At 37.9% G+C, this 19,419-nt stretch overlaps 1 protein-coding gene across 2 annotated transcripts in view; it reads right to left on the bottom strand.

The window, feature by feature from the left end:
• The window catches only part of lrrc49 (leucine rich repeat containing 49), a 33,328-nt gene that overhangs the window by 10,575 nt on the left and 3,334 nt on the right, over positions 1–19,419 (bottom strand). For both annotated transcript variants that reach the window (XM_086258135.1, XM_086258197.1), the window contains exons 9-14: positions 16,600–16,743; positions 13,065–13,126; positions 10,174–10,321; positions 8,179–8,262; positions 6,707–6,882; positions 5,680–5,775 (exon numbers count right to left, since the gene is read on the bottom strand). In XM_086258135.1, coding sequence (XP_086114261.1) covers positions 5,680–5,775; positions 6,707–6,882; positions 8,179–8,262; positions 10,174–10,321; positions 13,065–13,126; positions 16,600–16,743 — 710 coding nt within the window. The remainder of the gene's footprint in view (positions 1–5,679; positions 5,776–6,706; positions 6,883–8,178; positions 8,263–10,173; positions 10,322–13,064; positions 13,127–16,599; positions 16,744–19,419) is intronic.

The following is a 19,419-nucleotide window of genomic DNA, read 5'->3' as shown; positions in this document are numbered from 1 at the left end:
TTTTTCTTAACATAATTGGTGATATAGGTTACAAGCAAGTCTGGCGCTGAACAGAAATTGTCACGCTATGCTCCTTTATTTATTGTGCATAAATAGTGAATTGTCCTGACACGATATTGCGTTTCGCTTCTGTTATTATGGTACATTGACAAAAACATATACTTTTATTCACAGGATAAAACAGGTTTTTTGTATCACTAATTGCCCAGTACGATTACAGCATACAGTATTATTGTCACTGCTACATTTCTGTGATGGGTACCAGAAATTATTTCCACTACTAATTAATTACCGTTGAGCTCAAAGGTCCTATTAATAAACGGTTAAGGAATGTGTATTTATGACGACAATTTGTGAGACTGGTAAACTTATGATACGTACGATGGTCTTTCGTTCTACACGGTGCATTTCAAGGTCCTGTACCCATCCGTCGGTAAACTGTACCTGGGCTTGTTGCAGTGACCTGAAGTTACTAAACTTCATGAGTGTATGCACTCACTCCAAGAACCGTATGATTATAAATATGCATATAAATATGCTACGATGAGATAGCTGACTTCATCTAACTAGCAAATGTTGTCCAGGCTACGTTGGTGATACAGTTTTTTTTAATGTGTATGATATTTTTGTCATGCGATTTTAAAGCTGGTCCTACAACCGCATCCAAGAATAACATGCAGCTTATCTCAGAACTGTCGGTGAAAATTATTCTTGGAGCTAGGTTTAATTGAGCTGCATTTTAAAGAGGTGCAATTTCACAATTTGTGTATATTTTCTAAGTTCACTATTTTGTCATGTGTTGAGAAAAACACAGATTTAAAAATTACATGGTCTAATATTTACATTTAGCATAACTGCAACATTATTTTTTTGTTTGTTTTTTTTTTAAGACTCGAAAGGACTTGAAATTCAAAATTTCAGACTTGTGACTTGACTCGGACTTTTACACCAGTGACTTGAGACTCGACTCTGACTTGCCTGACATTACTTGAGACTTGACTTGAGACTTGCAAAACAATGACTTGGTCCCACCTCTGTGAGGCTGTCTCATATATACGGCTTGTTTAAAAAGTCACCATTTTTGGAGAGTGGCCCTCAAACAAAAGCTTTTTCTATAGCCCCGAGTAGGTGCAGTTTCCTCTCCTAGGTTGAAAAAAGGTTGCCATAGATTTTTAAAAACCAAACAAGTACTGTCAATGAATAATTGAACTAAATCAGTAACATGCCTTTTTAAAATGAGCAGTTTGCTACAGGAAGTGTTGTGTCTCAACTAGATTGACAAGCTTGACCAAGTAAAGGAAATGCAAACAAAAACAGGTTTGCACATTTTTGTGTGTATTAGTGTGTAATTTCATACTTTCAAAATCTGTAACGTGTTTACTCTTTGGACAGAAATATTGGTATTAGTATTTTATTTTTTTGTGAATCTGCAGTTTGTTGTCTCAATCTATTAACCACTGGTCTAAAAGCTGTTAAAACTAATAAACAGTAAGCAAATTGGAAGAAATTAAAATCATAAAGTCCATGTGTTGTCTACAAATTTCATACTTACAGAATTCATATGCTGATTAATTAACTGTGTAGCCACACAAATAAGATGAAAAAAAATGAGACAGAACTACTACATGTTCCACTAATTATATTAAAAAGTGAAGACAGTGAGAATGATTATATAAGATTATCAGAGTGTCATAGTGAAACCTTATAGTTATCAATATAACATGTTCAGCCTGCTAGGGGAATAAGTGACACAACTGACTGACAATGTGCTTCTCATCAGGTGATGGATTGATCTTGGTGATGGATTTATTTTTGTGTTAATGTACAGTCGTAAATAAATACAGTAGTCTACATAAGACTTCTGTGAGTTAAACACAGTTTAATTAGTGTTAAAAATAAGCTCACTTGCTTCAAATTATGCTTTCCAGTAATCACAACAAATCAGGCACTGTGTCATTTCAGGCCGGAAATATATATATATATATATATATATATATATATATATATATATATATATATATATATATATATATATATATATATATATATATAAATTCTTGCAGTTGGAAGTAACATTTTCAAGCTATACTGTTCCAGGCTGAACTAAATTAATCATGTAATACAACCTGAACCTCTCACAATGCACCACTCACTGATGAGGAGTGTCCCCCTCAATCATTATGTTTTTACCTAGACATATTACTCCAACATAGCGAATGTGATCCACCACTCACTCTGTGGCTTGTTAGTCAAATGTCAAGGGACGGTCATGGTGTGGGGGATTCCACAGATGTATTAAAGAAACTGATATGTGTAACAGTCAGCCTTTCTGTCATTTTTTCCCCAGTGGCCAAAAATTGAACTTACACTCAAAAGAAAAACCCTGAAAGTTTAAAAAGCATTTTCTTAAGTACAGCGATTACATCGTATTCAGTCATGTGAAAAACTAGGAACACCCCATCATGTAATAGCTTGCAGAACAACCTTCAAGCCTGGACATTGACTTGGCCATTCAAATACCTTGATTGTTTCCTTTTCAGCCATTCTGTTGTACATTTGATGCTGTGACATGGCCTCACATAAAATACACTGGCATACAGAGGAGTTCATAGTTGACTCAGTGGCTACATGGTACCCATGTTCTGCAGCTGTAAAAGGAACACAAATCTGCACTACTATGAATGACAGCTGGTCTGTGAATGTACTGATATTGTGTTTACTTTTTGCCAAATGTGGTGTTGTGCGGTATGGCAAAACAACGCCACTTTGTTCATGTTTGTCAAAAAGACACTGTTCCAGAATTCTTATGGCTGCTATGTTCTTTTCAGAGAAAATAGATTTTTGCTTGGTAACCTTTTCAAACAAGCCACAATTTTTCAGTCTTTTTATAATTGTACTGTCATGAACTTTAACATTTAACATTCATACTTGCTAGGAAGGCCACTACTAGGAAAACTGTGGAATTCCATTAACATGCACTTGAATGCTACAAACCAGAAATCTGCCACAAACTCTACACTTATAAAGGTGGTCACACATGCTGATGATCAGTTAATTAGATGCATTTGATTAGTAGTATCTTCTTGCAACTTATCCTCCTAGTTCCTAAGAATGTTCTTAGTTTTGTACAAGACTGCACAGACTGCTGTGCAAATGTTTTTTTGTATTGTTTTTTTTTCCACAACTGTATAAAAACAGTACAAAAACAGTACAAAAGGTCAGAATTATGCTTTTTATATTAGTACATATACCAACCTTACAAACATGGATGCCAACATGTACAAAGGGTTCAAATAATTCTTGCAACAAGTGCAGTAGAAGGAGTGCATCCATTTTTTTACATTTTTATTTTAAAAACATGTGTGGACATTGATAGATGACTATTTCAGATGACAAGATCTCTAAATCAAAATCTCACTGACTGCAAGCATATATGTTAGATAAAGTAGTAGCAAAGAAGTTTTAAAACCGTAAAATTCAAGTGGGTCGTGTTTCAAGTGCACACATGGACAAAAACATGGAACTAGACGGGGAGACGCCAGACTCTGAAAGGCAGTTTAATATATTTAAGGAACATGCCACGCCTCCAAGATGCAAGAATGCCAAAGGCTATAAATCAGAAGGAGTTGAAGAACAGTGCAGGAGATGGAGTGTAGTATGTAGATAAGTCACATCAAGAATGAGAGTAACTTCTAAACACCTGGCAGCATGCCATCAACACAATCTGCACTGTCACATACTGTTCAGCACAGCTGAAGGCTCCAGGTGGCCCTGAATCCCCTTATGACATGAACCCATGTACACATGCTGAGAGAAGAAGAGAGCAAGGCGGGGAAAACGGAGTGAAGAATCTATCACAATTATACAGCTCCTGCTCGCTCAAGGAATTATAGGGAACAACATTTCATTTAATTAGCGCTATTTAACATAATCCAAAAGAGGTTTTAAAAGGGACATCTGTCATCTCTTAACAACTGAATCCCACCACAGAAACAGCTTGTACAAATGCCTAAATATTGTGAGGTAGTGACACATATGAAACTTTGAACCGAGCTGTTATTTTAACACGCCACTCCATCATTTCCATCTTGTAAAAAGTGAATGCAATTTATTAAGATGCAGGCTTACTGGGTACTTAGTGTTGCACAGAACAGTCCTGTTTCTGTAAAGTATTCCTACAGCTTGCACTGGTTTAAAACGTCTTAAGTTCTTCCTTCACTCATATAGCCCACTAAATCTTTTTCTCACCATTGTTCCGGTATCTAACTGATTTATGTGCCTCAAAAAAACAAACACCTGTTCAGGATCTCTCAATTTCATCAATGTATAAACACTACAAAGCCCCTTCCATCTCTTCCCAACTCAATTGCTGAATTTCTGGGTAATAACTCTTCTATTGCCATGCAACCCTTATTGCATCTGTCAGGGGTAATGAGGTTAATTAAATCTAAGATTTCACAAAAATGAATACAATCAAGCCTACATAACAGCCATAATTTGGCAATGATACAAACTATTGTCCCATAAATTTTAGGAGCACGATGATACTATCAAGCTAAAAGTGGCATCAACATTTGTTTCATTCGTTCCTTTCATTGGAAAGGGGTGATTTATCTCTGTATTTAAAGAAAGAACCAGAGATGACATTATGTATCCATGCACTCTATGGGGGAGGATGTTGTAATTTTCTTCAGGGTGTAGTACTTCAACAGCTCTTCGAGGTAATCAGGACCACACTGTGTAGGCATTACAACATTCTGTACACCCACCCAGTGGTGAACAAAACAAGTTTTAAATTTCCTAATTCTCATATTTCCAAGCATTTTGATTTTTTACCCCTTGACCCTTTCATACATGTTGCTTCTCTTTCGTGTTAGTAGTGGTGCCATGGTTTGTAAATTCCCTTTGTATTTTGTCACACAGTACAAGCCAAAGTAATTCAAGTCTTAGCTGATAAGACTATGGCAGACTTCGCATCACTATGACCTGTTAAGCCACGTTAGTAAAGTTATAATAGACCAGTAAAAGAAAACCACTGGCACTGAAGATTTTGCTTTAGGGCCATTTTCATATCCTGGTGCAGGAAGAAAGGGCCCTCTTTGAAACATGTAATAATAGCCCTTAACACAGCGCACACATTCATCTCAACCCTCCCACTTATAATTCATCCAGACTTGTATCAGTCTTGATAGGAAAGAATATAAGGGCATTACTTCCACATTATACTGAGTCCACACTACTGATTTAAACTTTTTGCAATGTCATGTTGTAAATATTTGAAAGAAAAGAACTGTTTTCAGACATCTACATGTGCATCTGCTCATCTTACCAGAGTTCAGAGAGCTGAGGAGTAACCAAAGGCAACATGCCTGAAGTAAATAAAGGGGTAACTGTGCTGTAAAATAATATTTTAAGGTATGTTTCACACACCAGCTGTTGCAGTATCTGAATATATTACCAGAATGATCCCTACATGTTCTGTCTAGGCCATTCTGCCATCTGTTAATAAGTTAAAATGGTACAGCAGCTGCTAAAACACTGCATTTAAATGTGACAAACAGTACTTTGTTAATAGATGTTTCAAGGGGGCAGGAGTCAAATTATGTGAGATTTTTTTCAGTGCCTGTGATCACTTTAAATATTTAAGTAAAATATATCATTGTGGCATTTTTGTCTTACTTGGGGTCTCGTGGGCTGTTTGGACGGCTGTTGGTCTGGAGTCTGATTTCTGTTCCCCCAGATGGCCGCTCTGGTCCTGAACCTGGGCTTACCCGCCTGATGAAAAATAAACAAAAATTTTCAACAACGGACAAAAACAATTCTTTCTAAAATCCTATAAGATAAAAAATAATAAGTAATAAAAGATAAGTAATAGTGATAATAAGCCGGAATCACAAAAACAATCATTGTTATATTGTCTCATCTTTCTACTTAAAAATATCTGCACACAGGATGAACTGTGACAATTATATGCAACACAAAAGTTTACACAGCAATGTATACAGTTCCCTCACTGTTGCATTTTTCACTTTTCTCTCCTCCCACCTACACACACGATGCTAATTTACTTCTATCAGTTACCAAAAAGACTACATTTTTCATTCATGATCACTAATTTAAGTATTAACTGCTCTGCTCAACTTCATTGAATTGTTTTTCATTGATTTGTTTTGTGTACAGTCAGGAAGAACTGCCATATTTAATTTTTTCTTAAATAACTCATGAATGATGGAAATGTTTTTAGTTTTGCATGTACTTGTTTATCAACCATAGAACTAGTTAAATGAAAATACATTTTTTGACTCAGTTACGGTGGTAGATGAATTATGAGCATAATTACTTTGGTAATTATGTAATTACCAAAGTAATTACAATTATTCCTGAGGGAGGCATGAATCGCTGTGCCAAAATTCTGGCTCAAAAGGAAAATTAAAAAGTTGGCTAAAGGCAACACTGTATGTATCCATGAGTTACTTCATTCAAAACCAAGTTGGTAGATCGATCAACTGGAAACCAATCTCCATTGTGAAAAGCTAAAAAGGTAGTAAAAACAGTTAAAAATAAACCATGACTGAAACCACAATTCTAACTAGACCAGGAATATGTAGTATAACATAGTTTGCTCATAACGTCAGTATCTTAACCAGTCACTGTCTAATTTTTACTTCTAAAATCCATCTTAATTTTCTGTACATGCTGTGTGTACCTCGGTTCATCAGGGGAAGGTTCCTGTGTAAGGCCATTGGTCTGGGCGGGGCTGTGAGCCGGGCTGTTCTCTGGACTGACTTCTTCTTTAGCGCCATTTGTGGATGGGAGCTCCAGGCAGGCCCTGACACCCTCCCACTGCTGTGCAGCATTACGGATTGCTAGACGCCGCTTCTCCTTGATGAACAGAACACACACACAAACATACACAGAACAAAGAAGGTTTCAAGTGTCAAATCTCCTGAGCAGGACAGAGCTAGCATGCTAATAGAACCTCTGTGTGTTTTCATCAGGTCACAGAAAATCATATCCTTCTTGCCTTCCTCATATATATATTTTACTGGGATACATTGTTAAAGAAAGCATATACAATAAAGTACAATAAAGTAAGACATTTTACTAAAGCAGATATAGAACTCAATTTATATTAGATTTGAAATTATATAGTGATTTCTTAGTCCAATTCATTTGCTTCTTTTGTCACACTACAGCATTATGATTTAACAGTGTTTGCCTTTTACACCAGAAAAATGTGACATCCCACCCTGCAAGAGAGAAGATTTCTGCCTCTCTGTTCTATTTCAATTACTCTTACTTGGACAGCTGGAGTTGCAATATACTCAGCTAAGGAATGTGCCACTCCTTGAAGCAGGGATGAGTATCAGTTCATGGTAAGTCCTTGGCCTTTGTGAACCCTTGGCTGTGGCATTCACTATAAAAATTTCTCAACACCAGGGATTAAAGAGAGTTAGGTAACTGAGAGACAACGAGTTTCGGCATAGGGTCCATCTAACAGTTAAAGCAGCAGGAGCTTTGGCACACACACACAAACATATTTACCGCAAAACAGATGCATGTGCAAAGCAGAACATCTTAGATCATTTAAAGCTATAAAGTGTCATTTATAGACTCCTTTACAAATACAGTACCCCTGTGAACTCTGTACAATACTCCAGATTCCATCTAAAAGGGTTTTTGTATCATACAGAAGAAAAGAGAATGCATTAAAAGAAATTCACATCTATGAAGCATCCAAAATATGTACACTATTAATGAGCTTCATCAGTCCCAAGAGACATATGTCAAAAGAAAAAAATAAACTCATAAATAAAAATCCTTATCATGACCTAAATATTTTAGAGCCTTCTCATTAAATATGTTTTGAAGGGCAGACTGATGTCTGATGAGCTGCTTTTTTTCTTTAAATGCACATTTAAGCCTGAACCTGAATCTCATAATTATGAGTAATTCAAAAGATGAATAAACTACAAATCAGATATCATCACCTATATGTGGCATTTTAAGAATGTTAAAACCTTACTGCTTATTATTGTCCTTCTACATACTAACTATATAAAGGGTAATTATGAGTTTATTCACTTCTTAACAGACTGTTGTGTTGCTGTCGTCTACAACGTGCATTTGCATCCTGCCAGCTAAAGACAGCAAGAGTGAATCTTGTCAAACTGGTACCTTATGAATGGTCTGCTTGTGACTCTCCTTCTTCTTTTCCTCCTCTTTTCGAGCCTGTACACCTGCCATGCGCCGATCCTCGTCCTGAAAAAGAAAGCCGGTGCAATCAGAGTGTCGCTCCATTCAAGAGTTCTGAATTATTCAAGAGAGAGGGGAACCACAAAAGACCCTGTCAGGACAACTGTTCTCTACACTAGAAATGGACCATTATGGAGGCTGGTAGATAGTCTCACATAAACCGGCTGCATCACTGGATTATCTGTCTGATTTTCAGTCTCAGATAAACTGAGCCCAGCTGTTGGGGAAAGCCAAAACTCCCAGAATGCAATGCAGCCAACACAGTCTGAGTGTGCCAGCAAAGAGCAGGGGGATATTCAGCTGTCTATGGCGAGCTAGTAATGACGCAAAATGATGCTCAATTCTGATAAAGACAGGCAAAATGCTGTCAGCTGGTAGAGACAGTTAAGAATCCAAACCCATATAACAATCCTTAAAATTAATTTTATAATAAAAACAACATATAATATCAAAATTAAAAAGCTGTTTTAACCTGATGAATAACTTCTTGACTGCAAAGGATGCTATTGTTCAGTGTCAATACATTCTTTGTTTGTGCACTTGCCAAAACAATGAATGTTTGGACAACAGCTCTCGGTTATGAGGCTGTTAAGATTTTCAATAACGTTCCCAGTTAAAATTTGAATGTTAAACATATTCAGGTATTTTTCTGAAACATAATAGTTGACTATTAATGCTCTAGTCTAGCGGATGTGTGTTATCTGAATTTTATTCTCATTTTCCGTTTTTGATTCCTAAAGAACCGTCTACCCACCAGTCACCCAGGCATGGGCTTTCACAGCATAGAGGTAGTATGGTTCCCTGGAGACATATATTCCAAATCAGTTATAATATGCTTAAAGAAATAGAAACCCCAATGCTAGACAAACATTTCTGTCATTAAGTCAATGCTGTGTGTCTCCCTAAAGTAAACTCTGAAAATGTAACTGATTTGTATCAGGAATTGGCAGCTGAAATGTGGTGGAGGTGCTTTTATTGGACCACAATAATCCTGAAATTTGCTAATCCTGAAACCTCTTATGATTCAAGTAAAAACATTTTGAAATCTGAGTTACATGTTTTGTTTTTTGGGGGTTTGGTTTTACTTCATATCAGCACTATGTTTTGAGGGCAAGGTGTGTGGTACTTACAGATTCCTTTAAAGTGCAAGCTCAGACCTGGGTGCTCTCTGCCTGACAGCTTCTAAAAGCACGCTGACATTTCATGATAGCACATTTCTGGCAAACTGTACGACAAAAATGATTTCATGTTTTCTGAGAATAATCACTGTTTTGCTACATACACTGTGTGTAAAATATATGTAAATGTGTAGCTTAGAGTCATAACTTAGTCACTGAACCACTTTGCTTTTAGCATAAAACAGAGCATAATGAATGCAGTACCACAGTCAGACTCCAGAATATAGCACTGTAACGTTGTTCATACAACTTGGTGATACAGAGTGACAGTGAATGGGAAACTATGTGGGTTCAAAATAAATTTTAAGTGTGAAATCATAAAAACGTTTATTTCAAGAATGAGTCGCTCTCAAGAATCAACATGTAGGAACATCAGAGGGACAAAAAGTTTGGACCATTAGCTTAACATGCAAGTGTAATGAGAATATGGCATAGGTTTATTAAATATCAACCACAGCAAAGTCATAAGCTGTGAAGGTTTAATCGCTTTAAGGCAGCTCTTTGCTTCTAAAAGTATTTGTGAATATTTCTTCCCTATTTTTAATAAGCAAAATATAGCAAAACAAACAGTGTAACACAGTGTTCTCTGATTGTAGCCGTGCAATTTGTTGTAAGAAGAAAATAAAAATATCTGAAAGGACAACAAAATATCTTAACAGTCACAGCTGAACTGGTTAACTGGTGGCTGATGTCCTGTTTATCACTTTTAAACACACACAGTCGAACACGTCAGTCTTACTGTGATGCGCTTCATGTCCAGCTGTCTGAGATGAAGCACACAGCGCAGGACGGCCTGCTTGTACCATGTCTCCAGGGCTACAGGATTCCCATCCAGCGTGAGCTCAGAAAGGGAGCACGACTCTCCAAGGCAGGCTAGCTGGTCAAAACTAGAAACAAAGGATGAATGTTTTAAACACACTCGTGAATTTCAGTGGGGGGGGTACTTTTCCAGTACAAAGACTGGCTACGCTAAATGCTTTACGGTCAGTAGCAAATACTGGGAAGTCATGCAGACACTTGAATTCCTGCACTCTGCCTGAGTGCCATTTAACTCAACGTAAGTTAGTCATATCCAAGTTTGATTCTCATAAAGCAAAGAACTCTTATCAATTATAATTTGTTGTATTACACATTACAGAAAACATTGCAATCTACAACTACTGATCAGCACCTTAGCTAAGGAGTTAGACAATCCTTACCCTATGTTTTATGTTCTCTGTTACTGGTTGTCGAAATCAGATAGGCCACTGTTCAGTGTGGAATATGCTGCTAAAAAGTGGCTGTCTCTGTATGTTTATATGCTTTTATACATCAGTCTCAAATTTTTTGGTTCCTTCTCTGGTTCCCTCCCTTTTTTAAATGCATGTGTAAAAAATTAAATTATTATGGCTTTAGCTCTCACAAAATTTCACCAGGATTTTTCCCCAGAGTCAGAACAACATTAGGCAAAAAAGCTTTCAAATATAAGCTACAGATGGACCTGAAATTGTACAGCTGGGAATTTGGGTACTCTTGGTCAATGGACTGCTCTCAAAGCTCTACTGTAATTTATTTGAAATTTGATCTATTTTTACCTTATTGCATGTAATTTGAATTTGTATGACAACTGTGCATGTGTTTTATACAATGTCCCCTGCCCTCAGGTCACTTTTGAAAAAAATTGACAATTTTAAATGAGACTTTGAGTAAATGATATTAAAAATATATATATAAAAATACATTTTGCAGAACCTGAATCATCCACCAGACAATCTCACTATCTTCGTTTTATTCCTGACACATTTTGTCTTGCTTCGTATTGACAGAATGGAGCCGGGCTAACACATGCCATGTTAAGCTGGTAATTCAGCAGGCACTCTGGCAGCCTGACATTACTCAGGGGGCAATGAAGAGAGACAAATCTGCTACACTGTTGATATCACCCTATGGCAAAAGGAAACATGAAAAAGCAAAGTCACGCCATGCACAGCAGGGGATATTCTATCGTTGCTAATTTATGATAATAACCTTGATGAATCATTTGCCTGGAACCACTCAAAGTCCTAGTACACTGTGCCTGTTCCTAGCCAGAGGTTTAACTAAATGCTAAACACCATGCTGGAGATACCAGGGGTCTTCCAATCTCAAACACTTGCAGTAGCTTAGACCCTTTCTGTTACGGAATATTAATTCCTACCATATAAATATAAAAGAGACATAAAATAATAAACATAATAAAGAGATGCTTGAGTGCATCTAACACATTCTGCCTAATTGGTGTATTCATAATAAGGAATAATAATAACATTAATGATGAAGACCAAAACCTTTACAAAAACAGAACTTCTAATTCTTGCACCATCCACCAGTTTCTGATTGCTACTAATGGTCCAATAAAAAGTGAATATCAAAACTATTTTTAAGATGTGAGTACAGAGTGCGGTGTGAATGAAAACTGTAGCTTCAGGCTTTATCTATACTAGCACTACCCTGCACATATTCTTCAATGACTTATTGGTAATTATTAGTTCTGCTTTGATCCTATTTTCATAGGGTGTCTTGTTTTGTTTTGTTTTGTTTTGTTTTAAAAATCAATATCAATGTAAGCTCAAATGAATATTTCAGTCTTAATATTATTTCATGAGAGATGTTTGATCCAAGATCCTGAACTGAGTAAACTGACTCCATCAAGGTGATGAGTGTGCTCTGTCTCTTTACCTAGCAACAGAGCACAGCTGTTCTCCTATCAGCACTAAAGAGTTCAAAAAGGTGCACACACGCTAACCAGCCTTCTATACTGCCACTACATGAGTACATTAAAGACGATACATTAAAATACCCTATCATGGAGCAGGATAAATGATACATATATGTTTCGCATAATCAAAATTTACTTATATTTTTATTCAGATATTATATCTGGAACTAGATGTCACTGTAAAATCAGAAGTTTAAGAATATAGGATTTTATTCCTTGCGACTATGTCATGATTCTCACAATGTGTGAAGCATGGAGACACAAGAACAGCAAAGCTGGTTTGGACTGTCAGCTCAGATCTATCAGAGCACAAGGTGACTATGGTCAAGGGAGCCAATGATCCCACAGAAATTATCCTCCACTAGGCAAAAATAAAGCAAATGGCCTCATTTAGTGCCAAGATGATGCTGTGTTAAGTTTATTCTATGAGCTGGGCTCAGAAATGAAGAAGAAAAGAAAAGAAAGGAGGACAGATACTGGAAAAAAGTGTGTAAAGCTGTCTGACAGTTAGCACTAAGACAAAAAAAATCATACCTCTCATTCATCCTACATGCCCTTACCTAGGTATATTTTCCATTAATTCATCCAACCTCCAAATCTGTCATCAATAATTATCTTCTCACAACCTGCTTCTTTGTTGCCCAAATAACTTTAAACATTCTCACACCCATTTCTTAGGTAACAGATGATTAAATACTAACAATAAAGAGCACATCGAGGATTTGTTATTTTCTAGGTTGCAGAAATTGCCCACTACAGCAAATCTGTGAGTGTGTCTGGCTGTGGGTGTGTATTCTCTGCCCAAAGCCATGGGAGGGGACGTGGCACTGTCCGGCCACCATCCCTATTTCTATCCTGCGGGGAGGAGGGAGTTAAGCGGTACAAGCTCTTACCTGGTGATGTTGTTGCAGCTGAGAAAGAGGCGCTGCAACAAGGGCAGGCGGTCCACCTCAGTCTATAAAGAGAAAGAGGGAGAGGGAAGACAGAGAGATGGAGGGATGTGAAGATGAGAAGGTGCTCAGGAAGAGGGCACTGCATCGTCACTGTCGTCAAGGCTCTGTATCCCTCTCCATTCCCTCAGTCACCTTGCAGCTCTCAGCTCCAGCATGCAGCATCCCCATCCACCCTGCGCATGCACACACACATACACACACACACACATATAGCATGCTGCCTTGTCTGCACATGGAGAGGAGGGGCAACAGAGAGAGAGAGAGAGGAAGAGAGCGAGAATAGATAGAATATGAGGAGGAAAGGGGGGAGGGGAGAGTGGAGAATGTGCTGCGCTAATGCAGAGATCCCCTGCTGCAGGAAGCTAACTTGAAATGCTCAGTGGAAAGCATAGTGATATAAAACGAGCAGCTTACTAAGGTAGTGCACCTCATCATGCAATAGCTGGAGAAAATTCAGTGGAAACTGACAGGGATGTGGAGAGTTTTACCATCAGGCAGGCTCAGCATCACAAATCGATGCACAATTTACTGAGGGGGTGGGGGAAAAGCAGCAGCTGGGCAGCTGGCACGCTGAATTGGACACACAGGGACAAGTGCAATGTCATAATCACGTAAACTATTTGGATGACAGCATGGGGTAAATCACATTCTCTAGTATCAAGGTCTGGGCTTTCTTTATGTGTGTCGCTGGACAATGTTGGCTATACTGGAAGCAAAGAGGACACTCCCATCAGCAGTCCGACTGGGCTGCGTCACTATCCACCCACACTGCAGCCAATGCCTCACAAACCTCCTTCAGTTTCCTGCTAGGCTCTGTTCTATTATGAGGTTAGACTGGTGTTCAGGTCATGCTAGCACCCCTGCAGAAGAACAGTGCAGCCAGGTTTCGTCATTTAGAAATCCACAAAATTCCCTCCCACACAAGCATATAGATATAACACAGTTATGCAACACTGCGTTATCAACTGCATATAAGACCAACAAGCTGAGTACAGTATATTTACTACAGATAGAGTAGTAGGCTATGCAACATCAGCAGTAGTGCTAGAGATAGATAGATAGATAGATAGATAGATAGATAAGCAGGGTTTATTTATTTATTTCTTCTATGACAAATGCAAGTCATGCTATGCAGTGCTCAACCAACTCAACCATCAATCACATTTACAGTCTCTGTCTATGCCTGCTTTTGTATGGATGCTAGTGAACTAGCAGCCACTCCTGGCTGTCTGAAACTAAATATAGCAGCCCTGTCTCAGACAGAATGATGTCATCACTGAGCTGATGAGCTGCATAACAATCGCCCACCAATGTGGTCCTTTTTTAGGAAGTCTCATAAGAGATCAGCTTACAGGATCTCTTATGAGGCTGGGTAGAGCGGTGTGTGTGTGTATTCTTGTTTGCCTGTATGCCTGCGGGTGTGTATTTATGTATCTGTGTGCCCGTGCCTTCACCTCTTTATCCCAGCTCCACCCTCTCTTTACTGACAGCTTGCGTGTCTTCATTTTCACACTCATACTCAGCTCTGGCTGAGGCATTATTCAATAAACACAGAAAAACCTCTCATCACTGCTGTCTCATCTGCATGCAACACCAACACACCACAAAAGAGCAAGAAAGCTGCTCATGTAAACACAGGTACATGTGGCTGCTGGGAGGGTTTCTAAGACCGTAAGCTGGTGGGTTTTGTGGAAGTTCCTTCAATAGCACAGGCTTGAGATGTGATTTCATCTGCTTTATGCGACTGCGCATTATAACTGCAGATGCTGTGACATGGGGCACACTCCTGTGTTGTTCTTGCATGACCTTTGAGACACTTCACATGTCAGCCAAAACATTTTGTGGTCCTCACTTGGCTTTTAAGTTGTAGAAGTTAAGAGTTTCTCCCTGCAACAACATAACATAACACACAGTTTCCATGTTCCCAGGCCATACTGGAAAAACATAGAAATTACTAAGTTGCTGTTACTGTTTACTGACCTGTTTTGGGAAACACTTCAAGCTATTTACTCAGGAACATCCAAAAATCCTCTTTCCCATAAACCGTGTCAATATATAAAACTCACCTAATTAATTACTCTACAGTAAAACTACCAAAGAGCAATATAGAGTTTCTACATTTTTCTATGTAGTCTTTTGGCTCACAGACAAACCCTTCTGTTAATGCATAAAGTCAGTCTGCCAGTGCCATGCCTTTTTTTCTTAGACTGCTTTATCACTGCTCAAGCTGACTGCACTTTTCTTTCAAACAAATCATCATTCCCACAGCCAAAAATATAAAATGGATCCCTTAGTGACATGCAGCGAATTTCATAATGGAAAGGAACACCTAAGAGGAAGGATGGATGACTGGGTGCAAAGTAATCAAGTTTAAGAGTTGCTTTCAAAGAAAGACAGTGTCAGTGTTTTTTTCAGGTTAAGAATTTCACTTTTTATCTGCTTTCCCTTTCATGACAGAGAGAAAACCTGAGCACCTGGAACGTGGTTATTTAGTTTGTACAAGGTATAAGCACTTGGCAGCAAGCAGCAATAATGACAGAGACCAAGAAACTGCTGAGGGGTAGCATTTTTCCTCTCCTGTGTATCAAATAAAATACAACATCCGATAATTAGGACTGGAAGTGTTTTGTGATCAGAAATTGCAGGCAGACGGCAGGCTGAGTGACGGGAAGGGCTTTCAACTGATTCAAAATGTTGAAATCCGTTTTTATTTTCTATCTTAAAAAGCATGAAAGGGCTTAGGGGATTTGCATACAAATGAAGGGGCCTGTTTTGGCATGCACTGTTGTGTTTATCAGATTAAAACTATAGAAACCAAAGGGAGTAAGTTTCCGTGTTTAGAATATCCAGTTTCTCTTTCAGCGTGCCAGAAAGTCGGTGGGAGGTTGTGGGTAATGAGTTATGTCTCCCTAGGTAACACCAACAGTGATATACTCCACCACCACTTTCTCACAAAGGTTTCATTAATGTTATTTTTATTTTTGTTATTTTGTGGCTGTAAAAACTGATATGTTGATCCATAGCAAAGGTAACAGTAACCATCCAAGGGACCTGGTCCACAAGTGGTAATTTGAACATGAAAGATAAAGTACAATTGCTATTGCTTTCATCTTCAGAGGCACATTTTCTGAACAGTAATAAGAAAAAAAATAATTGGTAGCTGCAGGAACTTCAAAGAACCACAGGGTAGCTGTAGTGTTGGGATATAGCTGTGTGCTGCATCACACTAGGGTCTACAAGTCGGATATAGCTAAGTTAAATCAATGCACAATGTAAGATCTAAGCGTGCAAACATTTTTGTATTTGTACTTTCAAACTGATGGAAATAAGGGAACTGAATAAGCGAACAGAAAGAAAGGCCAAAAAGCAGGAAGTGCTTTTGCTTTTTGTTTTTTAACATGAAGGAAAAGGACAGTACGCATGCAAAACACTTACATACAAAAATCTATAATTAGTTGGAAAAGAGTTCCCTCACCACAACAGAGATGCAGTTCTGCCCTAGGTTCAGTTCAGTCAAAGAGTCAAGACCCTGCAAGTTTTCCATTTTGGAGATGTTGTTTCCTGCTAGGTTCAACACTCTTAATTCACTCAGATGAGACACATTTTCTATCCTGCAGATCTAAAGGAAAGCACAGTATGACAAAATTAGTTAAAAACAAAACTAAAATGCATGTAAAAGAGCAATCATATCATATATTACCCAATTCTATGCAGTGAGGCACAGATTAAGGCTGGATTAGCAGAGTATAACATACTTGAATTGTATATTTGAATTTCTTTCTCTAAAATGACACACATGCTGTCTGGCTAACCAAATCATGAAAACAAAAGAAATAACTAAGAGTCAGTCAATGGTGGAATCTTACCCCACCTTCTCCATCACACTGCTTGGAGAAAAAAATTTATAAACCTCTGTAAGAGTGACATTTTTAATACTTCACACAAATTCCCAGTGGCTGTTATCAAGATGGTGATGTATTTGCCTATTCCTACTGTGCACACTATAAACATTAAGAAAAGGCGGACAATGCTTTACGAGTTGATGATTCTGTGAAAACACAAAATCCAAACATAACTGCTGTTTAAATGGTAAACAGAACAGATGGATTGAAAATCTATATTGAATATGAGACTAAAAAAGTTCTTGTCTAGGATATCTTTTCAGATGGTCTGAAATATCAGTGTTTATAAATGTAAAAGCTAAAGAGACATTTATTTAGTAATATAAAGCAGAAACACTGCAGTATGATCTTAGTCAGCACCACAGCATAAATTGCATCTGCTTTATATCTTGTTTTGGGAGCTTAGATAGGTGTTCATTAAAATAGGAATAAATAGATTATGAATTTTGGCCCGAAATACAGTCTGCACACTGTAAGTGTTCATCAATTTAAACAATCGAGCCACCATAATAAATGTTGCTGAGAATCATTAAACAAAGGGGCAAGTGTAGACTTTTTACCTATATCTCACTTTGGGAATTGATAAAACTAATTGTTCTGTAACACGCATTTTAAAATCAAAGGACATAACCTTTACAACGGACAGACACATGGATATGAATTCATAAACTCTGTATCTCTGTACACACTGAAATAGATTTTGGATAGCCCCATTCTAAAATATATGAGAATCTTAAGTTACAGACTATGAATTTGGTGATTTCCAGTGAAGAAGGTCAGGACCCGGAGTTTGGCAAGAGGCTTCTGTCTCACAGGTAAAGGCCTGTTCTTCTACACTTGGTATGTTTATTTCAAATGACATAGGAAAAATAAGTATGTGTCACAAGTATCGTTGGTCACGGATATTCTTGTGGGGAAATCCTGTCTAAACTTCACCTCATCCCAGAGTGATGTGCCAACCAAACATGGCAGACAGAGTCAAACTTAATCAACATCATCATTTGTAGGAGCGAGAGTTCTACATGACTTTAGCCAACTTCTCTAAGAGAGTGATATTTTTTGTCTTTCAATTCAGTGACCCCACAGGGCATTCTCAGCTATTTCTTGAGAACATTTAAGTCAAACTGTTCAAGTGGAAAACATCACAGCCTAAGTAAAGAATTGGTTATTCAACAATCTCAGTTCACATTGTAACCCCAAGACTTGGTCACTGAGACTGAGTGGGTTGAAGGCCGACTCCCAGAGAGAATATCTCATTCTGAATAGCTCCAGCAAACTGGAAAAGAAACCTCTCGCTGGTACAGCAATAAATGGGTAAAATGGCTGAGTTTTAGATGTTTGTGAGCTTCCCAGCTCAAGGATGGGGGGAAGAAAGGATAACAGTGATGCAAAGCTTGTGGTCAAAAGGGGGGGGGGGGGGAGACAAGCAGCTGGTGTTCTGTGGCCAAAAGTCACTAAACAACAACTATAATTCATCCACTTCATAATCTTGAATTATCATTATGCAGCAATTCAGAATACATTTGGGTGGTCAGATCTCTTGTGAGTTTGGAAAATGTGTTAAAAATATGACTGAACAGTTATTGAGCTGCACAAAACAGAAGGTTTTAAGTTCAGTGTTTGAAAGACAAACTGGCCCTGTGAGAATGATAGATTTATCATCTGCTTTACAATAGGTGTCTGCCAGAGTACGAGCCTAAATATAATGTGCTTGCATTACAAATAAGAGCAAAAGAGCTAAAGAAGTTTCATTATTAATTCAACTGCAAGATTATAAAAACTGCTAAAATTAACCATATATATGTAGTTAGTAAGCACAAGTCAACACTGTTGAGGCAACAGAGAAATCTCTGTCAGGAAAAATAACGTAAAACTAACAATCATTGAATGGCAACTGTAATGCTTGCTCATGTAAAGAGCAACCGACCTCAGAAAGAGAGCAAGTCTTACCAGAGCTCTGGAGTGGCTCTCTGAGGAGGCGTGTAGGCGGCATTCTGGCAAAACACTAATTTGACCAAGGGAAGCCTTTCTATGTTGTCTTCCTTTTCCATTAGTTGTTAAAATTCTCATTTGACATAATTTTATTTCTCAGGCTTTTAATATCATTAAGCAGGCTCTATTCTCAAGGAACAAAACAGTATAATAATAGATAATAATAGAATGAGACAATTTAGGAACACTATAATCTACAAGAGTTCAAAACATTACCCAGTGCTGAAAACATAAAAAAAACAGTTCCATCTGTTCGATAAATTATGCGATGGCCACTGAGGAAATTAATGTGGGAGTAGGTATTAGACAACAGCTTGTGGGTTCTGATGGTTTTCAGTGCTTTCTTCTCTTAGAGTGCTGTGAACTATGTGAAAAGCTGAAGTTAAGTGCCCAAAACAACG

This window comes from Aulonocara sp. 'chitande type north' Nkhata Bay, linkage group LG1 (assembly GCF_057382095.1).
Source record: "Aulonocara sp. 'chitande type north' Nkhata Bay isolate Kocher_YH1m ecotype deep benthic linkage group LG1, A_spYH_male_GT1.1, whole genome shotgun sequence".
In the NCBI taxonomy this organism is placed as follows: Eukaryota; Metazoa; Chordata; class Actinopteri; order Cichliformes; family Cichlidae; genus Aulonocara; species Aulonocara sp. 'chitande type north' Nkhata Bay.
This window is presented reverse-complemented; position numbering and strand designations above follow the sequence as displayed.